The following is a 15,049-nucleotide window of genomic DNA, read 5'->3' on the forward strand; positions in this document are numbered from 1 at the left end:
GTCATTCGACCCACCGTCAATCACCCACCCACCCACCCACCGTCTTTCACCCAACCCCACCCACCGTCATTCAAACCGTCATTCACCCACCGTCATTCATTCACCCACCGTCATTCAAACCGTCATTCATTCACCCACCGTCATTCAAACCGTCATTCATTCACCCACCGTCATTCAAACCGTCATTCACCCACCGTCATTCATTCACCCACCCACCGTCATTCAACCGTCATGCACCCACCCACCCACCATCATTCAACCACTCACCCACCCACCATCATTCAACCACTCACCCACCCACCATCATTCAACCACTCACCCACCCACCATCATTCACCCACCCAGGCAGGCAGTCACATGTCTTTTGTTGAAAATATAAAAATAAATAGGTTGCATTGTAATGTTTTTTTCTGTAGCACAATAAGAAAACAGTTAAGTAAAAGTTGCGCGCCAAAAGATATTTTTTCATGGTAGGTGCGCTATGGGTTCAGAGGGGGGTGGGGGGGTTATGCTATGGGTTAGGGGGGGGCTGCTCCTTTCATTTGTCCCGGGGGCCCCATGATTTCGCACTTCTGCTGCGCCACTATGCAAATCCTACACTGGCTTACCATATCTTTTTAAAACCCTAGTTCTAGCAAATTACGAACACATTAAAGATAAAATGTAAAGCTTAAATATTTTGCACTTAAATGTTTTTTTAATCCATTTTGTATAGCGGGGAAGAGGCTTGTAACATTGCTAACAACAAATACTGGACCTTTAAATAGAACTTTGAGATTTCAAAGAGCCGCTGGCTGCAAGCTGCAAAGCAGGGGTGACCCTCTTCAATCCCGTGTATCTGAAGTGTTTTTGATACCACTTCTTTCAGCATCTGGCAAAAGAAAATATACTGTATTAGAAAAAATATTTGTGTGTGTTTGTAGATATTGTCAGAAAGCAGGACCTGGTTCTGCATTGAGTTGGTAGCCGACACTACTATCCGAGGGATTTCTTTTCTGATACGCCACCATCTTAAATTATGTACAAATCGTGCGATTGGTGTTTTCCCACTTACAATTGCTTTTTCAGTACATACATAATACATACACCTTGCTTTTATCATTGCGGTTTCATATAGCTGATTACACAAGAGGCTTTGCACAATGTTTTTTAGATGCATAATGCAAACTTTAACCTTTACATTAGCATTGTAATACATGTGACAATCATATAAATAACAAATAAACCAAATAACACATACAGGGAAGAAGTGCTTCAGACATAAAAGTAACATTTAGGAAAAGGAGTCCCTGCTCTGAAGAGCTTACAATCGAATTGGTTGGTAGGAAGACCATACAGATAGTAGGAGGGCGTTCTGGTAAGTGCGTCTGCAAGAGGCCAAGGTTAATGTATGAGGTGTAAATTATCAGCCATGGAGTATCTTACATATATTCCTTATGTTAGTACCTTATCAAATGATATGGCAATTATTGGTTTATACCTTTATATGCCAATATCTTATTTGTTGATATCTTTTCAGTTAATCCTACATCTTTATGCATATACCGATTGCTGTAGCCAAGCCAATTACAGGCAGTCCTCGGTTATCCGACACAATGCGTTAATCAAAATGGCGTTGGATAGCGAAACGTTTTCCCATAGGAACACTGTTTAAATGAAAGGTTCCGTTCCTGAAGGCATTTTTAACAATAAAATACACAAAATATTTTACGCAGGCAATAAGATATGCAGCACACACAAATTATATAGTGTATATACTGTATTATATATATAATATAACAATCTATAATATAATACGGTATATTATATAGTATAATATTATATAATATATATTATATACACAAACAACTTTGCAAAGCATCGTAAGAGCGTTGGATAAGCCGTTTTGGCGTTGTAAAACGAGGACTGCCTGTATACATATTTTCTAATATCAGGGAATGGTTAATGTTTCTGTATGTTCGTTGGCTTCCTATTTGGTGATCCCATAACTACATTTTTATTTTTTATTCCAGTAAAACAAAAAGAAAACGTTCAACCACCAGAAAAGTCCCAGGAACTTGTAGCGCTGCCGTTCAACTCTATCGAATAAAGTTTAAACAAAACACACAAACACATACTGCATATACAAAGTTACATTTTATCATGTAATGTAGTTATAATATATAGTCATAGTGATAGACATCTATATCGTCGTTGTAGAAGTGTTGTAATTGGGTGTGGAGGTTTAGTGCCTCGCAGAGCGGCCTTCGCCCACTGAAAATCTCTATAAAGGAAGCTTGACGACCATTCCTGGGAACTTCAAAAAGGACCAACTCTGAAGTTTCTAAAATCCTCAGTTTTCTGGACACAAGTTCTCAGTGTCCCGACCTTATCCAAATGTTGTAGCCTCTTCTCTTGGTCATTGACCGGATTAGGACAAAAATTAAGGTACTACGGTATCTTGCTTTAAATGAAACTCTGATATCTTCTTGGATCAGTTCTCATGGAGATCTTATCCTGGTGGACCTGGAAATATGGTTCTCTGCATGATGCTGCATGTAACTCCCCAATTCTGATGGCTAGGCATTTAAGAGTGAAAGCTTAAAGATAGGAGATGTTAATTGCTCAAATACAAAATTCAGATCACAATAATGGCTATGACCCGTGGCTTGATCTTGATGGTAGCCTTGGTGAACCTTGTGAAAGTTGGCTTAAGTGCTATCTGTTGAATGAAAAATGCACTTTTAAGGAAGCCAGGTTTTAATCCATCTTGAAGTCTAAGATTTGAGCAATCACACCCTGGTAGATCCAGTATCTTATTTCTGACATCACAGGGAAAGGAAAAAAAAAAAAAACTTCCAGACTCAATAATATATTCTCGAAGTTACTTTCTTCCTGAAAAAGAAATACAACCAAGGTACAGATGTACTGAGAATTACTGCCGGCCTGGGCGCCATGAGATGAAAAGTGACATCTGTGTGAACGCTGTTGTTCACACTTGTCTGCGGCTCAGCTACGGTCAGCCGGAATAAGGATTTGTGTGGTTATTTGAGTTCATTTGATGGCCAGCAGGTGGCACACTAAACATCTTCGCCTATGATACTTTGAAGCCACAAGTATCTGTGCCCATGAACGCTAACATACATTAGGAACAACAGGTGCCTTGAAACAAGATACAATGTAGACATGCCTCGCTTTAAACACTGCCATTTCTTTGTTTAATTACCTTGTACTACTCTACTGTAGCAGTATCACAAGACATTCAAATCACCATGCATTAACCAAATTTGACTGTCATTTTGTGCATGGCACGGAACATGGCACTTCCTAAACCTTTGCTGCAGCAAGTTGCTATATACATACACAGCTCAACCCCGTTATAGTGTGATCCGCTACAACATGGACATGTGTGTAATATACAAACACACTGTGTGTGTATGTGTGTGTATGTATTGTATTGTATGTCTTTATTTATATAGCGCCATTAATGTACATAGCGCTTCACAGTAGTAATACATGTGGTAATCAAATAAATAACAGATAATATAAATAACAGATCATGGGAATAAGTGCTTTAGACATAAACGTAACATTAAGGAAGAGGAGCCCCTGCCCCGAGGAGCTTACAGTCTAATTTGTAGGTAGGGAGAACGTACAGAGACAGTAGGAGGGAGTTCTGGTAAGTGCGTCTGCAGGGGGCCAAGCTTTATGTATCATGTGTTCAGAATATCCACAGTGCTATTCATATGCTTCTTTAAGCAAGTGTGTCTTAAGGTGGGTCTTAAAGGTGGATAGAGAGGGTGCTAGTCGGGTACTGAGGGGAAGGGCATTTCAGAGGTGTGGGGCAGTCAGCGAAAAAGGTTTAAGGCGGGAGAGGGCTTTAGATACAAAGGGGGTAGAAAGAAGACATCCTTGAGCAGAACGCAAGAGTCGGGATGGTGCATAGCGAGAAATTAGGGCTGAGATGTAAGGAGGGGCAGAAGAGTGTAAAGCTTTAAAAGTGAGGAGAAGAATGGAATGTGAGATGCGGGATTTGATCGGAAGCCAGGAGAGGGATTTCATGAGGGGAGATGCTGAGACAGATCTAGGAAAGAGTAGCGGGACTCTGGCAGCAGCGTTTAGGATAGATTGTAGGGGAGACAGTTGAGAGGCAGGAAGGCCGGACAGCAAGAGGTTACAGTAGTCAAGACGGGAGAGAATGAGGGCCTGAGTCAGAGTTTTGGCAGTCGAGTAACAGAGGAAAGGGCGTATCTTTGTTATATTGCGGAGGAAAAAGCGACAGGTTTTAGAAATGTTTTGAATGTGAGAGGCGAATGTGAGAGAGGAGTCGAGTGTGACCCCTAGGCAGCGTGCTTGGGCTACTGGGTGAATGATCGTAGTTCCAACATATGTGTATGTGTGTGTGCGTGTGTGTGTGTGTATGTATGTGTGTGTATATGTATGTGTGTGTATATGTATGTGTGTGTATGTGTATGTGTGTGTATGTGTATGTATGTATGTATGTATGTATGTATGTATGTATGTATGTATGTATGTATGTATGTATGTATGTATGTATGTATGTATGTATGTATGTATGTATGTGTGTGTGTGTGTCTGTGTGTGTGTGTGTGTGTATATATATATAGTGTACGACCTGCTAATTGGTTTACATTGATGTAGTTGCAGGCTTGAAATGTTTTGGCAAAGTATTGAACTAAATGACCCATACTTATTAGAAGAAAAAACATTAATGAACTACATAATTTTCCATATTAGATGTGTATTAGGGTTTCTTTGTTTACTACCAGAGGTCCTGCAACTCCTTGGTGATGAGTTACATAGTTCATAACTTTTACAGTAAAGCACATATACACAGACACATAAAAGGTCCACCTGGCACGCACGAACAGGGACAGAAGGGACAGTGTTTACAAAAACTACACATAAATCCCTCCCACTGTCTCTGTACGTTCCCTCCTACCTACCAATTAGATTGTAAGCTCCGCGGAGTACGGATTCCTCTTCCTAAATGTTACTTATGTCTGAAGCACTTATTCCCATGATCGGTTATTTGTATTATTTGTTATTTATGATAGTCACGTGTATTACTGTGAAGCGCTATGTACATTAATGGCACTATATAAATAAAGACATACATACAGATACCCAAGACTTCTATGTATTGCACTGGTGACCAGGGCCACGTTTTGCTCAAATGCAGCATACATTCAACTTGCTATAAGTTAGGACTTTTAGAGGTATCACAATGGAAGACTTTACCCGGATATGTTTTTGAGATCTTGATTCCTTGCTCTTCTTGTTCTCCTGTTCTGGCAACGAGCTATGCCTCGATTGGGCAGGCTTATTAGTTATGGTTTGCGTTTGGCTACTGGGCAGCGGAACAGATGAAGAAACAGACACTGCTCTTTCAGGGCGCAGTCTTTTGACTCCAAATGGCAGTGGATACCCGATACTTTCATTTGCAAGGGACAGTAGAGAATCTGAGCTTTCAGATTTCGCAAGTCTGGATAAAAAGACAAAGGAAAAATATGCAGTTTACATGAATTATGGTCATACATGCAGCACTAAAAGAAACAGATGTTTGCTTGGTTGATGTGTATACATCTGTAGATTACTTTACCAGGAAGGTACAGCAACGCAAATTAAGTATGCCCTATAATTAAAAACAGTTACCAAGGATATCAATCCTCTCCATGGCGTCTGGCCCATTAACTATTCAATTTGTTTTTCATAATTCCGCTTATTCCATTTCAGCTGAACAACGGTGTTCATATTGTACTCATCTTGTAAATAAAACCTTGAACTAGAACTTGTACAATTAAGTGAAAACAAATAGACATTATGTGAAGTGAAGCAGTTTACGATACCAGATAGATGACATGACTAACATTTAATTCTAGACACTACAGGGCAGATTACCAATGTGGCAAAACTGGGGTCCGATTATGCTATACGTCATCTGACAGCTCCACTATAAAAACAGGGATCCTCTTTGTTGGTGCACACTTTAAACAGTAAAGAAGGTGGCCATATAGGCCAACATCAAATTAGAAGAAAACCATATTAGTGGTCTATAGAGGCAGATAATTAATATGTTGAGTTAAAGCCCAACTAGTAGCAATATTAGGGCTAATGCCAAATTGGGAGACCTGACAATGAATTGGTAGCTGAAATTATAAAGTGCTGCTAATAACTATAAAAACAATTTTAATGACCCATAGGGTAAAACTATTAACGTGAACTAAAGAAGAAGAAAATAAAAAAACAAACAGCTGCAGTGAGCTGATGTGCTTAAAGCAATGTGAGGGCATGTTTAAACTGCCAACGGTGTGCATTTAGGCAGTCTGAATTCGCCACCTTGTGGCTTCTTCGGGACGCCACTAGGTGGCGAAACACGCGTGTAGGGTTATTCAGTAGTCAGACAGCACTACTGACGGTCGCATCTGTGAGAGGTCTGGGTGCAGGAGATCGCGGGCAGCATTCTCTCCCTGAACTCCTTGGGAAATACCTAATGTAGTGATCTTGTTCTAGGAACAGATCAAATGTTATCAGGCTCCTTGTACTTCCCTGGGGGTGTATATATTTCTGCATTGGTTTAGTGGCATATTTTACCAAGTGACTAATCAAACTGTAACAGCAATATTGATGTGGTTTTGAGTAATCCAATATTATGATCAGGAGGTTTTCTGACTACCGTAATTTACTCTATTGTCTAATAGCTTACTGTGCATTTTTTGGTTAACCATTTCTCCACTGACACTTTTGTATCAATGTATTACATACAGTCTTTGATAAGTTAAGTTGATGAGTCTAAACCAAGTTATTTTATTGCCATTCATCACTTTTGGGCAGACTGTCAGTGGCTTAATAGGAGGTAAGATAAGACGCTGCTGGAATCAAGTACACAGGCAGTGTGGGCTCAATATAGGCTTTTTTGCAGTTGATCACTTATTTACACCCTCATGGTTACCATTAGCAACATTGCCAATTACACCTACTAGGTTGCTACAAGAAGTTAATTCAGACGGCCTAAATGCACACCGTTGGCAGTTTAAACACTTCTATGCCCTCACATTGTTTTAAGCACATCTGCTCACTGCAGCTGTTATTCTTCAGTTCACGCTAATAGTTATACCCTATGGGTCATTTAAAATTGTTTTTACAGCTACAGTAGTTATTAGCAGCACTTTATAATTCCAAGTGCCTGCTACCAATTCATTGTCAGGTCTCACAATTTGGCATTAGTCCTCATTAGCCTAATATTGCTACTGGTTGGGCTTTAACTCTAGTCATACTGATTATCTACCTCTATAGAACATTAATATGGTTTTCTTCTAATTTAATGTATTTGGCCACCTTCCTTACTTTTTAAAGTGTGCACCAATAAAGAGGATCCCTTTTCTCTCTCGCTCAACCTATTCCCTAGCTAATTGCATTTTGATCCTCAGGTGTCACCTCTATTCAGTTTTACACTACATTCATAGCTAAGAGCGAAGCATCCCCCTCTCCCCTGTCCTGTTCAGCTACCTGCTCCACTATAACCCATGGAAGCTTTGTCCAAAATAAATAAGAGGATAATTCCAACACATCCATCTCCAGTCTTCATTTTTAGTTTTGTATGAACATGGGATAAAGATAATCCACGTGAAGTTGTTGGAGCTACCCACGTTCAAAAAGGATTTCCCAAAAAGTCAAAGCACTTGGGAGTTAATTGTCTAATTGCAACCCCCCCAAAAAATCCAGCTTGTAAGGAAGTGTACAAATAATCATTTTAATGCTAAAGGTAACTAGGCCCTATATAAACTTTATCAATGTAGACTAAAAACTATTTTATGGTAGTCATGGTTATCAAGGATTGATAACGCAAGAGTTGAAAACAACAAATATACCCTAATAAGTACTTTGCACACTCGTCATTTACAGACTAAATATGCAACAGAGCAGTAACAAAGGTTCAATAAGACAATTAGCATAAACAAAGACCATTTCACCTTCCCTAGAATTCTCAATCCCTTTACAGCATGTTAAATGGATGTGTATTAAACTTGCACGTTGAGACTACTATCAGCTACAATTACCATGCTGCTATAGAAAGTATAAAAGTAACACTTTCAAGCCGTTGTGGTATAATATAAGAAGGCAATAGTTTGAAATATCTGGTACTGTTGTTTAACAAAATATAGTTACCTGTATGTACATGGTTATACTTAATGTGAAAGGCAATTGGTAATAAGTGCATTACCTCTTGTTGGCATACAGTCCATCTAGTTCCTTTGAACGCCGCTTCAGCCTTAATGGGTCTACTCTGAGTTCACTTTGCAATAATTCTCCATCGGGTACACTGCCTGGCTCAGAAAGGACAGCAGGTGATGGAAGGGGGCTTAAGGCAAATGGAAAAGGGCAACACTCTCTCGTACAGGTAGTCTGAGTTTCGTAGCGAATAAGGCGCGACTGAAGTTCCACGAATGCCACATCACGTTCAAGAGCTTTTCTGTTATCAAGGCAATATCTACAAAGTCAAAAAAGCCAATTTCAATGATTTCACTACATTTTAAGATACATAGATCTGAATATATTTTCAAGCATACCCAAGTTAAATTACAGACACAAAGACCAAGTGGAAAACACAATCAGCAATTAGCGCTAGTGTACAGTACATTGGGCTTCTCAAATCTCTCCTGGGGGGTGGGGGCAGTGCTACAGCCATACCAGGATATTTGAAGAACCAGTGCACCTGCACACAGCTGAATGCACCTAATTTACATGAGGAGAGACTTGAGAAATTGAAATTAGGCAATCTGAGTTACAAATAAGAGTAGAACGATTGAAGTAAGTTGATTGGCACTGAAGCCTTTCATTAAGGGTAGCATTTTAACTTCTGATTTTCTAGTAAACATTTGATTAGCAACTGGAGGATCTCAGAAAAACTGAAAACAGTGCAGAGCCATTACAAACATGTAACAGATTACAAAACACCCTTTTCCTAGTCCTGTGCCACAATATTGATTCCATATGGAGTCAAACTGCTATAACAAAAGTAGAACATTGGAAAAACACATCTGAGGGTGTGGGAAACTTACTCAAGACCGTGATAATGGCATGCAGATGCTTTTTCAAAAGGTAACCCTTTCAGTTTCCGTGGGGTAAGTTTTGGTGTTAAAAGGAATGCGTTTTCACTGGAAAGAAAAAGACAATCTGTCAAGCACATTATTTGAAGAACATTTCAAATGGAATTTCAAGCTGTTATGGCACTTTTCTTTAACTTCCATATTAATGATCTTGCACAGTACTCAATGCAATATGAACTTCACGTCAAGAGAATTCCACGAGGTAAATGTAAAGTGGCAGGTTGAGCAGACTCATGAAAAGATTGATTACCATTTATAGCACAATTTTCACATGTATATCTTGGAACAATAACCATTCCATAGAAAGCTACAAGATAAGATTCTGGTTTACACTGCAATATACAAATGGTCTGCTGCAGGGGTGCACAAACCTTTGGTGCTGCACCCCCTTGGCTGCTCTCCTCCAGTGCTGGTGCTCCCCCCTTCCTTTGTGCCGGCGTCAAATGACGCCGTGGGTCATGTGACATCATGTGATGCTGCGCTGCCATGGCGACGTGTCGCCCGAAGCCAGCTGAATCCAGGTAAGTGAGTTACTAAGGCCTCGCGCGGTCCCCAGGCATTAAAATGTAAATGCCTGGGGGAAGAGCGCGGGGCCTCTAACTGCCACGTCCCCCCCCCAAAAAAAACTTCTGTAAACTACTCCCTGCATTACTACGGGTGCTTCAATTTGTAGCATTGGAGGTTACATTTGGATCCATCAAGGTCATTGCCTCACTGTAAAAACAAAAATACATACTTAAGTGGTTCCAATAAAACAGATAAATCTGACTGCACTCCTATAATGATAAGTCCTATAAAATAGCAGGTGCAACAGGGTAAACTATATAGAACAAGCAGAACAGACCCCAAGAAGAGGGACGGAAGAACCCCATGCCAATGCACTCTATGCCAAACATTGCTCCTTCTAGACACTAATAGCCCTTAAGTAGTTATCCTAATATATTGGGATAACTACTTAAGGGCTATTAGTGCCTAGAACGAGCGATGTTTGGCATAGAGTGCACTGGCATGGGGTTCTTCTGACCCTCTTTTTGGGGTCTGTTCTGCTTGTTTTATACTTAAGTGGTTATCAGGTTGGATGCTTCAATTATGAAAACTTCATTTGTTTTTGGATCAGCTTGAAAAATTCTTTAAAATTAGCAGTGTACCGCCAAAATTACTATTTGTGCTCATATGAGCCGGACTGTTGTCCTTATGAACCATGCTACTTTCAGTTCTGGAGATCCCCTAGTTCCCAAAATATGAAGCTTTTTATATGCCAGTAAAGAAAAAGATCCAATTGGCCACTGAGGTCACCCATTACAAAGCTGTGACATTAAAGCAGCAAAACATGTTAATGATTATTTTTCTTTCACTAAATAAATCAGTTATGTAGTATTGGATAATACTTGCTGCATTTTGTTTATTATTATTATTATTATTATTAAACTCTTAATGCCATTTTAATGTGTTTTAAAGCAGCGGTTCCCAAACCGGTACCGATCCGTGGTCTGTTAGGAACCGGGCCGCACAGCAGTAGGTGAGGAGCCACGGGTTAAGCACAACTGTATAAATCGTTGAAACGCGTTGCTCAGTTGTTTGTCCCAGAGAGGCCACCGTAGCAGCCCGATCCAGATTGCATTCCAGCTGTGCCCCCGAGAAGGATACCTGACGCGGTAGCAGGGACACGCCAGTGCCGCACTGGTCACGGACTACACGTTTGCAGCCTGTGACTTTCTTACATGTGAGTTGAGAGTTCATTTGTTATTAAAGTGTATATTTTACCCAATACCTCTCTCTGGCCTCATCTAGAAACCATCCCTGAAAAATGGTCTTCCACGAAACCGGTCCCTCGTGCCGAAAAGGTTGGGGGCCCCTGTTTTAAAGTATCTTTATCATATAGATTTTTACACCATATACATATATATTCCCCAATTATTGCTATCCCAAAGGGAGAAGCACAGGGATTCACTGTCTGTTTTTCACATTTGTATGGCCAATCCCATCGCTAGCTGCAGCGATTAAATATTTGTTTTACATTTTCTGTTATGCCGATTTTAATCCTTAGCAGCACGCTTCTATAGGGCACCACTATTAGGGTGTAATTAATATATTTAGCCAATCACCTGCAACTGGTTATTGGGCAGCTTGTGGGAGGCCAGCCCCTCCTTCTAGGTATATAATCTGCCAGCAAGGTCCCTGTATTTCATGATTCCCTTCACTTGCAGACATGCGAGTATCTTCACTGGTATATACCACTTTTTAACTGCACTATGTTATATAAGCCTATGATGGGTTTATTTCACATAACATTAGTATCATTTAGCGTAGGGACCTGCTATAGAGACTTACCTTGATGTGGTTAGCCTGCTTGGCATTATTTGATCAAAGGATGTAAACCAAAAGTCTCCCTTATCATATAGATTTTTACACCATATACATATATATTCCCCTATTATTGCTATCCCAAAGGGAGAAGCGCAGGGATTCACTGTCTGTTTTTCCACATCTTTTGATTTCTGTAGCAGGTTTTAACACACCTCTCAAGCTGTGCAAGATATTTGCAACACTTTCCTGTTTGTGATAATTTGCTGTCAAATTTCCCAGCAGTTTGAGCTGCAAACTAACAATAGATAATGCTACCTTACTAATATAAGAATACATTGTAGCTACTGAGTTACACTGACTAAAGCAGCCATTATGTTAGTAACACCAGAAGGTTTTTACAGATTTATAACAGGAGCACCAAACTATAGCCAGCCAGTTTAGGTAAGAATGTAGAATACATTATCACATGCTTTATATATAAAAATAAGAAAAAAAGAGGGCATGTAGTATTGCTGATTAAGTAAGGCAGACTGTATTCCCCAGTCAAGAATTCATGATCAGGGCGTTAAAGCAGACGTCAACGCTGGTTGACATTTTTCATTTTTAGCATTATTTTGAACTTACTTTAAAAATGAAACCTATTGGGAACTATGGCATTAAAAAAAATATGGGTTTGTCAATATTTGAACAGCCAAACGAAGAAGCGGTGCACTGAGGTAAGTAGTGAACCACACGCAGCTCTAACAAAAAACGACTAATTTATTGAAAAAAAGGGAACAAACATCATGAAGCTAGGAACCTCTTACGCGTTTCATCCCACAAGGGACTTTGTCAAAGAGTGAGTGGTGAACTCTCTCATACACCTCTATATACCACCAGCTTGACTGTGATAGGTCAATAATAAATTGATTTAGAACGGCAACTCCTATATGCAGCTGCAGGTTAATTAATGAGACTGCTGTTCCATTTATACAAGCATAGTGGTGTGTAGAAGGGGAGAGAAGGATAACAACATACAAGTGTATACTGTACATAGTACATATATAACAACAAATAAACAACTTATTGCAAAACTACTGTAAAATAGTATAAACAGTAGTAGCAAGAGATAATTTAAAACCAACATTCAAGCAACATAGATGAAAACAAGGAATGGATTAGAATATAAAGAAATTATATAATAAAGAAAGATAAAAGACAGGTAAGAAATATATATTATATTACAATAAGCAATATTGAAAAGTATATTATAATCACTCAACATAATAAAACAATTATTATAATCATAAATAATAACCTGTCTTATATCAATATAAATGAAAGAAATAAAAATAAGAAATTGTCAAAAATGAAAACAATAATAAAGATGATAAATATAAAAATAAATTAATGAATAGAAATATAGCATATCATAAATATACTGATAATAAAGTATACATAATATCCCATATGGTGAGCAACAGCATATATCTAAAAGACATTATAACAACACCAGAGAAGCAAAAAGCAGAAGCAAGCAAATACTTAAACATATTTCTTTAGTTAGACTAGGAAATGCTTAAGCTCCCAATCGGTATTAATACCGTAGGGATGCAATGTATTCATGATATAGATCCAGTGCATCTCTCTCTTATTTAATAAATTTAACCTATCACCACCTCTTGGATGACATGGGACATGTTCAATCCCAATAAACGAGAAATTAGATATATCGCCATGAGGGCAGGTAGAAAAGTGACGACACACTGGATGTTTATCATCCTTCTTTTTAATGAGACATATATGTTCCATAATACGTGACCGTAAAGGTCGCGTAGTACGTCCCACATATTTTTTATGGCATCCATATTGTAATACATATACAACAAATGATGTATAACAATTAATAAAACTAGTAATGTAATGAGATTTATATGAATTGAAAAATTTTGTAGACTTAGAATATTGACAGATAGAACACCTTCCACAGGTAAAGAAACCTTTAGGAATCCCACATATCTCTCTGTAATTATCATTAGATTCTAAACATGCTGGGTGAAAGATGACCAGCTAAATATCTTCCTTTTCTAAATACAAAGTTTGGACCATTTTGAACAATAGATTAAATATCTTTATCTAAGGATAATGTGTTCCAATGTATATAAAACAGTGTTTCCCAAACTGTGCGCCGCGGCGTCCTGGTGCGCCGTGGCTTGGCTAGAGGGGCGCCACGATCAGGGCCGCCAGCAGCGGGAAACAAGGGCCAGCAAATTTAAAAAAAAAAAACGCTGAACCCGGCGCCCGCTCTCCCTGCGTGCGCTGGAGGAGCAGCACCGGGAGACATGTCTCCCAGCAGCACTAACACCTCACCCCCCCGGCCAAAACCGCCACCCCCCGGCCGCATCGGCGCATCATCACTCTCCCCCCCGCAGCACCCTTCACCCCGCGGGGCAGGAGATGGGAGTGGGGATGTCCCTCGGGTTCCCGCTTCTCCCTGTCAACGCGTGACAGCCCGCGGGGCAGGAGACGGGAGCGGGGATGTCCCTCGGGTTCCCGCTTACCTCTGATCCCCCCATGTGCCCGGTACTCCTGCTGCCTGCATGCAGGTGGTAGCGGGGGGTTTCTTCTCCCCACCGCTGTCCCCGGCGCTCCCGCTGCCTGCGTGGGAGGAGGGGGTGGGAGCGGGTGGTGGTGCTGGTCGCAGCCTTTCCTCTGTTCCGACCCCCCCCGTCTGTGTAGAGTGAGAGTGTGTGTGTGTATGTATATATGGAGAGAAAGTGTTTGTGTATATGGGTGTGTGTGTGTGTGTGTGTGTGTGTGTGTGTGTGTGTGTGTGTGTGTGTGTGTGTATGTGTATATGGTAGAGAAAGTGTTTGTGTGTATATGGGTGTGTGTTTATGTGGGTGTGTATATGGGTGTGTGTGTATATGGGTGTGTGTGTATATTGGTGTGTGTGTGTGTGTGTGTGTGTGTGTATATGGGTATGTGTGTGTATATGTGTGTGTGTGTGTGTGTGTGTGTGTGTGTGTATGGGTGTGTGTGTATGGGTGTGTGTGTGTGTGTGTGTGTGTGTGTATATAGGTGTGTGTGTGTGTATATGGGTGTGTGTGTATGGGAGTGTGTGTGTGTGTATATGGGAGTGTGTGTGTGTGTGACACCAGAGGTACCCCCCAATCAGTCACACCCCCACCTAGTCAGTCAAAGTCACCCAGTCAGTCACCATCTCCTCACCCAGTTCCCCTCCATCAGTCAATCCCCCCCTATCTCCTCTCTCCCTTCCCTGTCTCTCTCCCCCACACTCTCTCTGTCTCTCTCCCCCACACTCTGTCTCTTTGAGTCTGTGAGAGGGTGAGTCTGTGAGAGGGTGAGTCTGTGAGAGGGTGAGTGTGTGAGAGGGTGAGTGTGTGAGAGGGTGAGTGTGTGAGAGAGAGAGTGTGTGAGAGAGAGTGTGAGCGAGAGAGAGTGTGAGAGAGAGAGTGTGTGAGAGAGAGAGTGTGTGAGAGAGAGAGTGTGTGTGAGAGAGAGTGTGTGTGAGAGAGAGTGTGTGTGAGAGAGAGTGTGTGTGAGAGAGTGTGTGAGAGATAGAGACTGTGTGTGAGTGTGTCAGAGAGTGTGTGTGAGTGTGTCAGAGAGAGAGAGTGTGTGTGTGAGTG

The 15,049-nt window shown here is 40.6% G+C and overlaps 1 protein-coding gene across 3 annotated transcripts in view; it reads right to left on the reverse strand.

The window, feature by feature from the left end:
- MTBP (MDM2 binding protein) overlaps window positions 1-15,049 on the reverse strand; it is a 61,206-nt gene that overhangs the window by 10,346 nt on the left and 35,811 nt on the right. For all 3 annotated transcript variants that reach the window (XM_075582313.1, XM_075582312.1, XM_075582314.1), the window contains 4 exons: window positions 9,063-9,158; window positions 8,225-8,491; window positions 5,242-5,485; window positions 758-871 (listed from right to left, as the gene is read on the reverse strand). In XM_075582313.1, coding sequence (XP_075438428.1) covers window positions 758-871; window positions 5,242-5,485; window positions 8,225-8,491; window positions 9,063-9,158 — 721 coding nt within the window. The remainder of the gene's footprint in view (window positions 1-757; window positions 872-5,241; window positions 5,486-8,224; window positions 8,492-9,062; window positions 9,159-15,049) is intronic.

This window comes from Ascaphus truei, chromosome 2, assembly GCF_040206685.1.
Source record: "Ascaphus truei isolate aAscTru1 chromosome 2, aAscTru1.hap1, whole genome shotgun sequence".
Classification (NCBI taxonomy): Eukaryota; Metazoa; Chordata; class Amphibia; order Anura; family Ascaphidae; genus Ascaphus; species Ascaphus truei.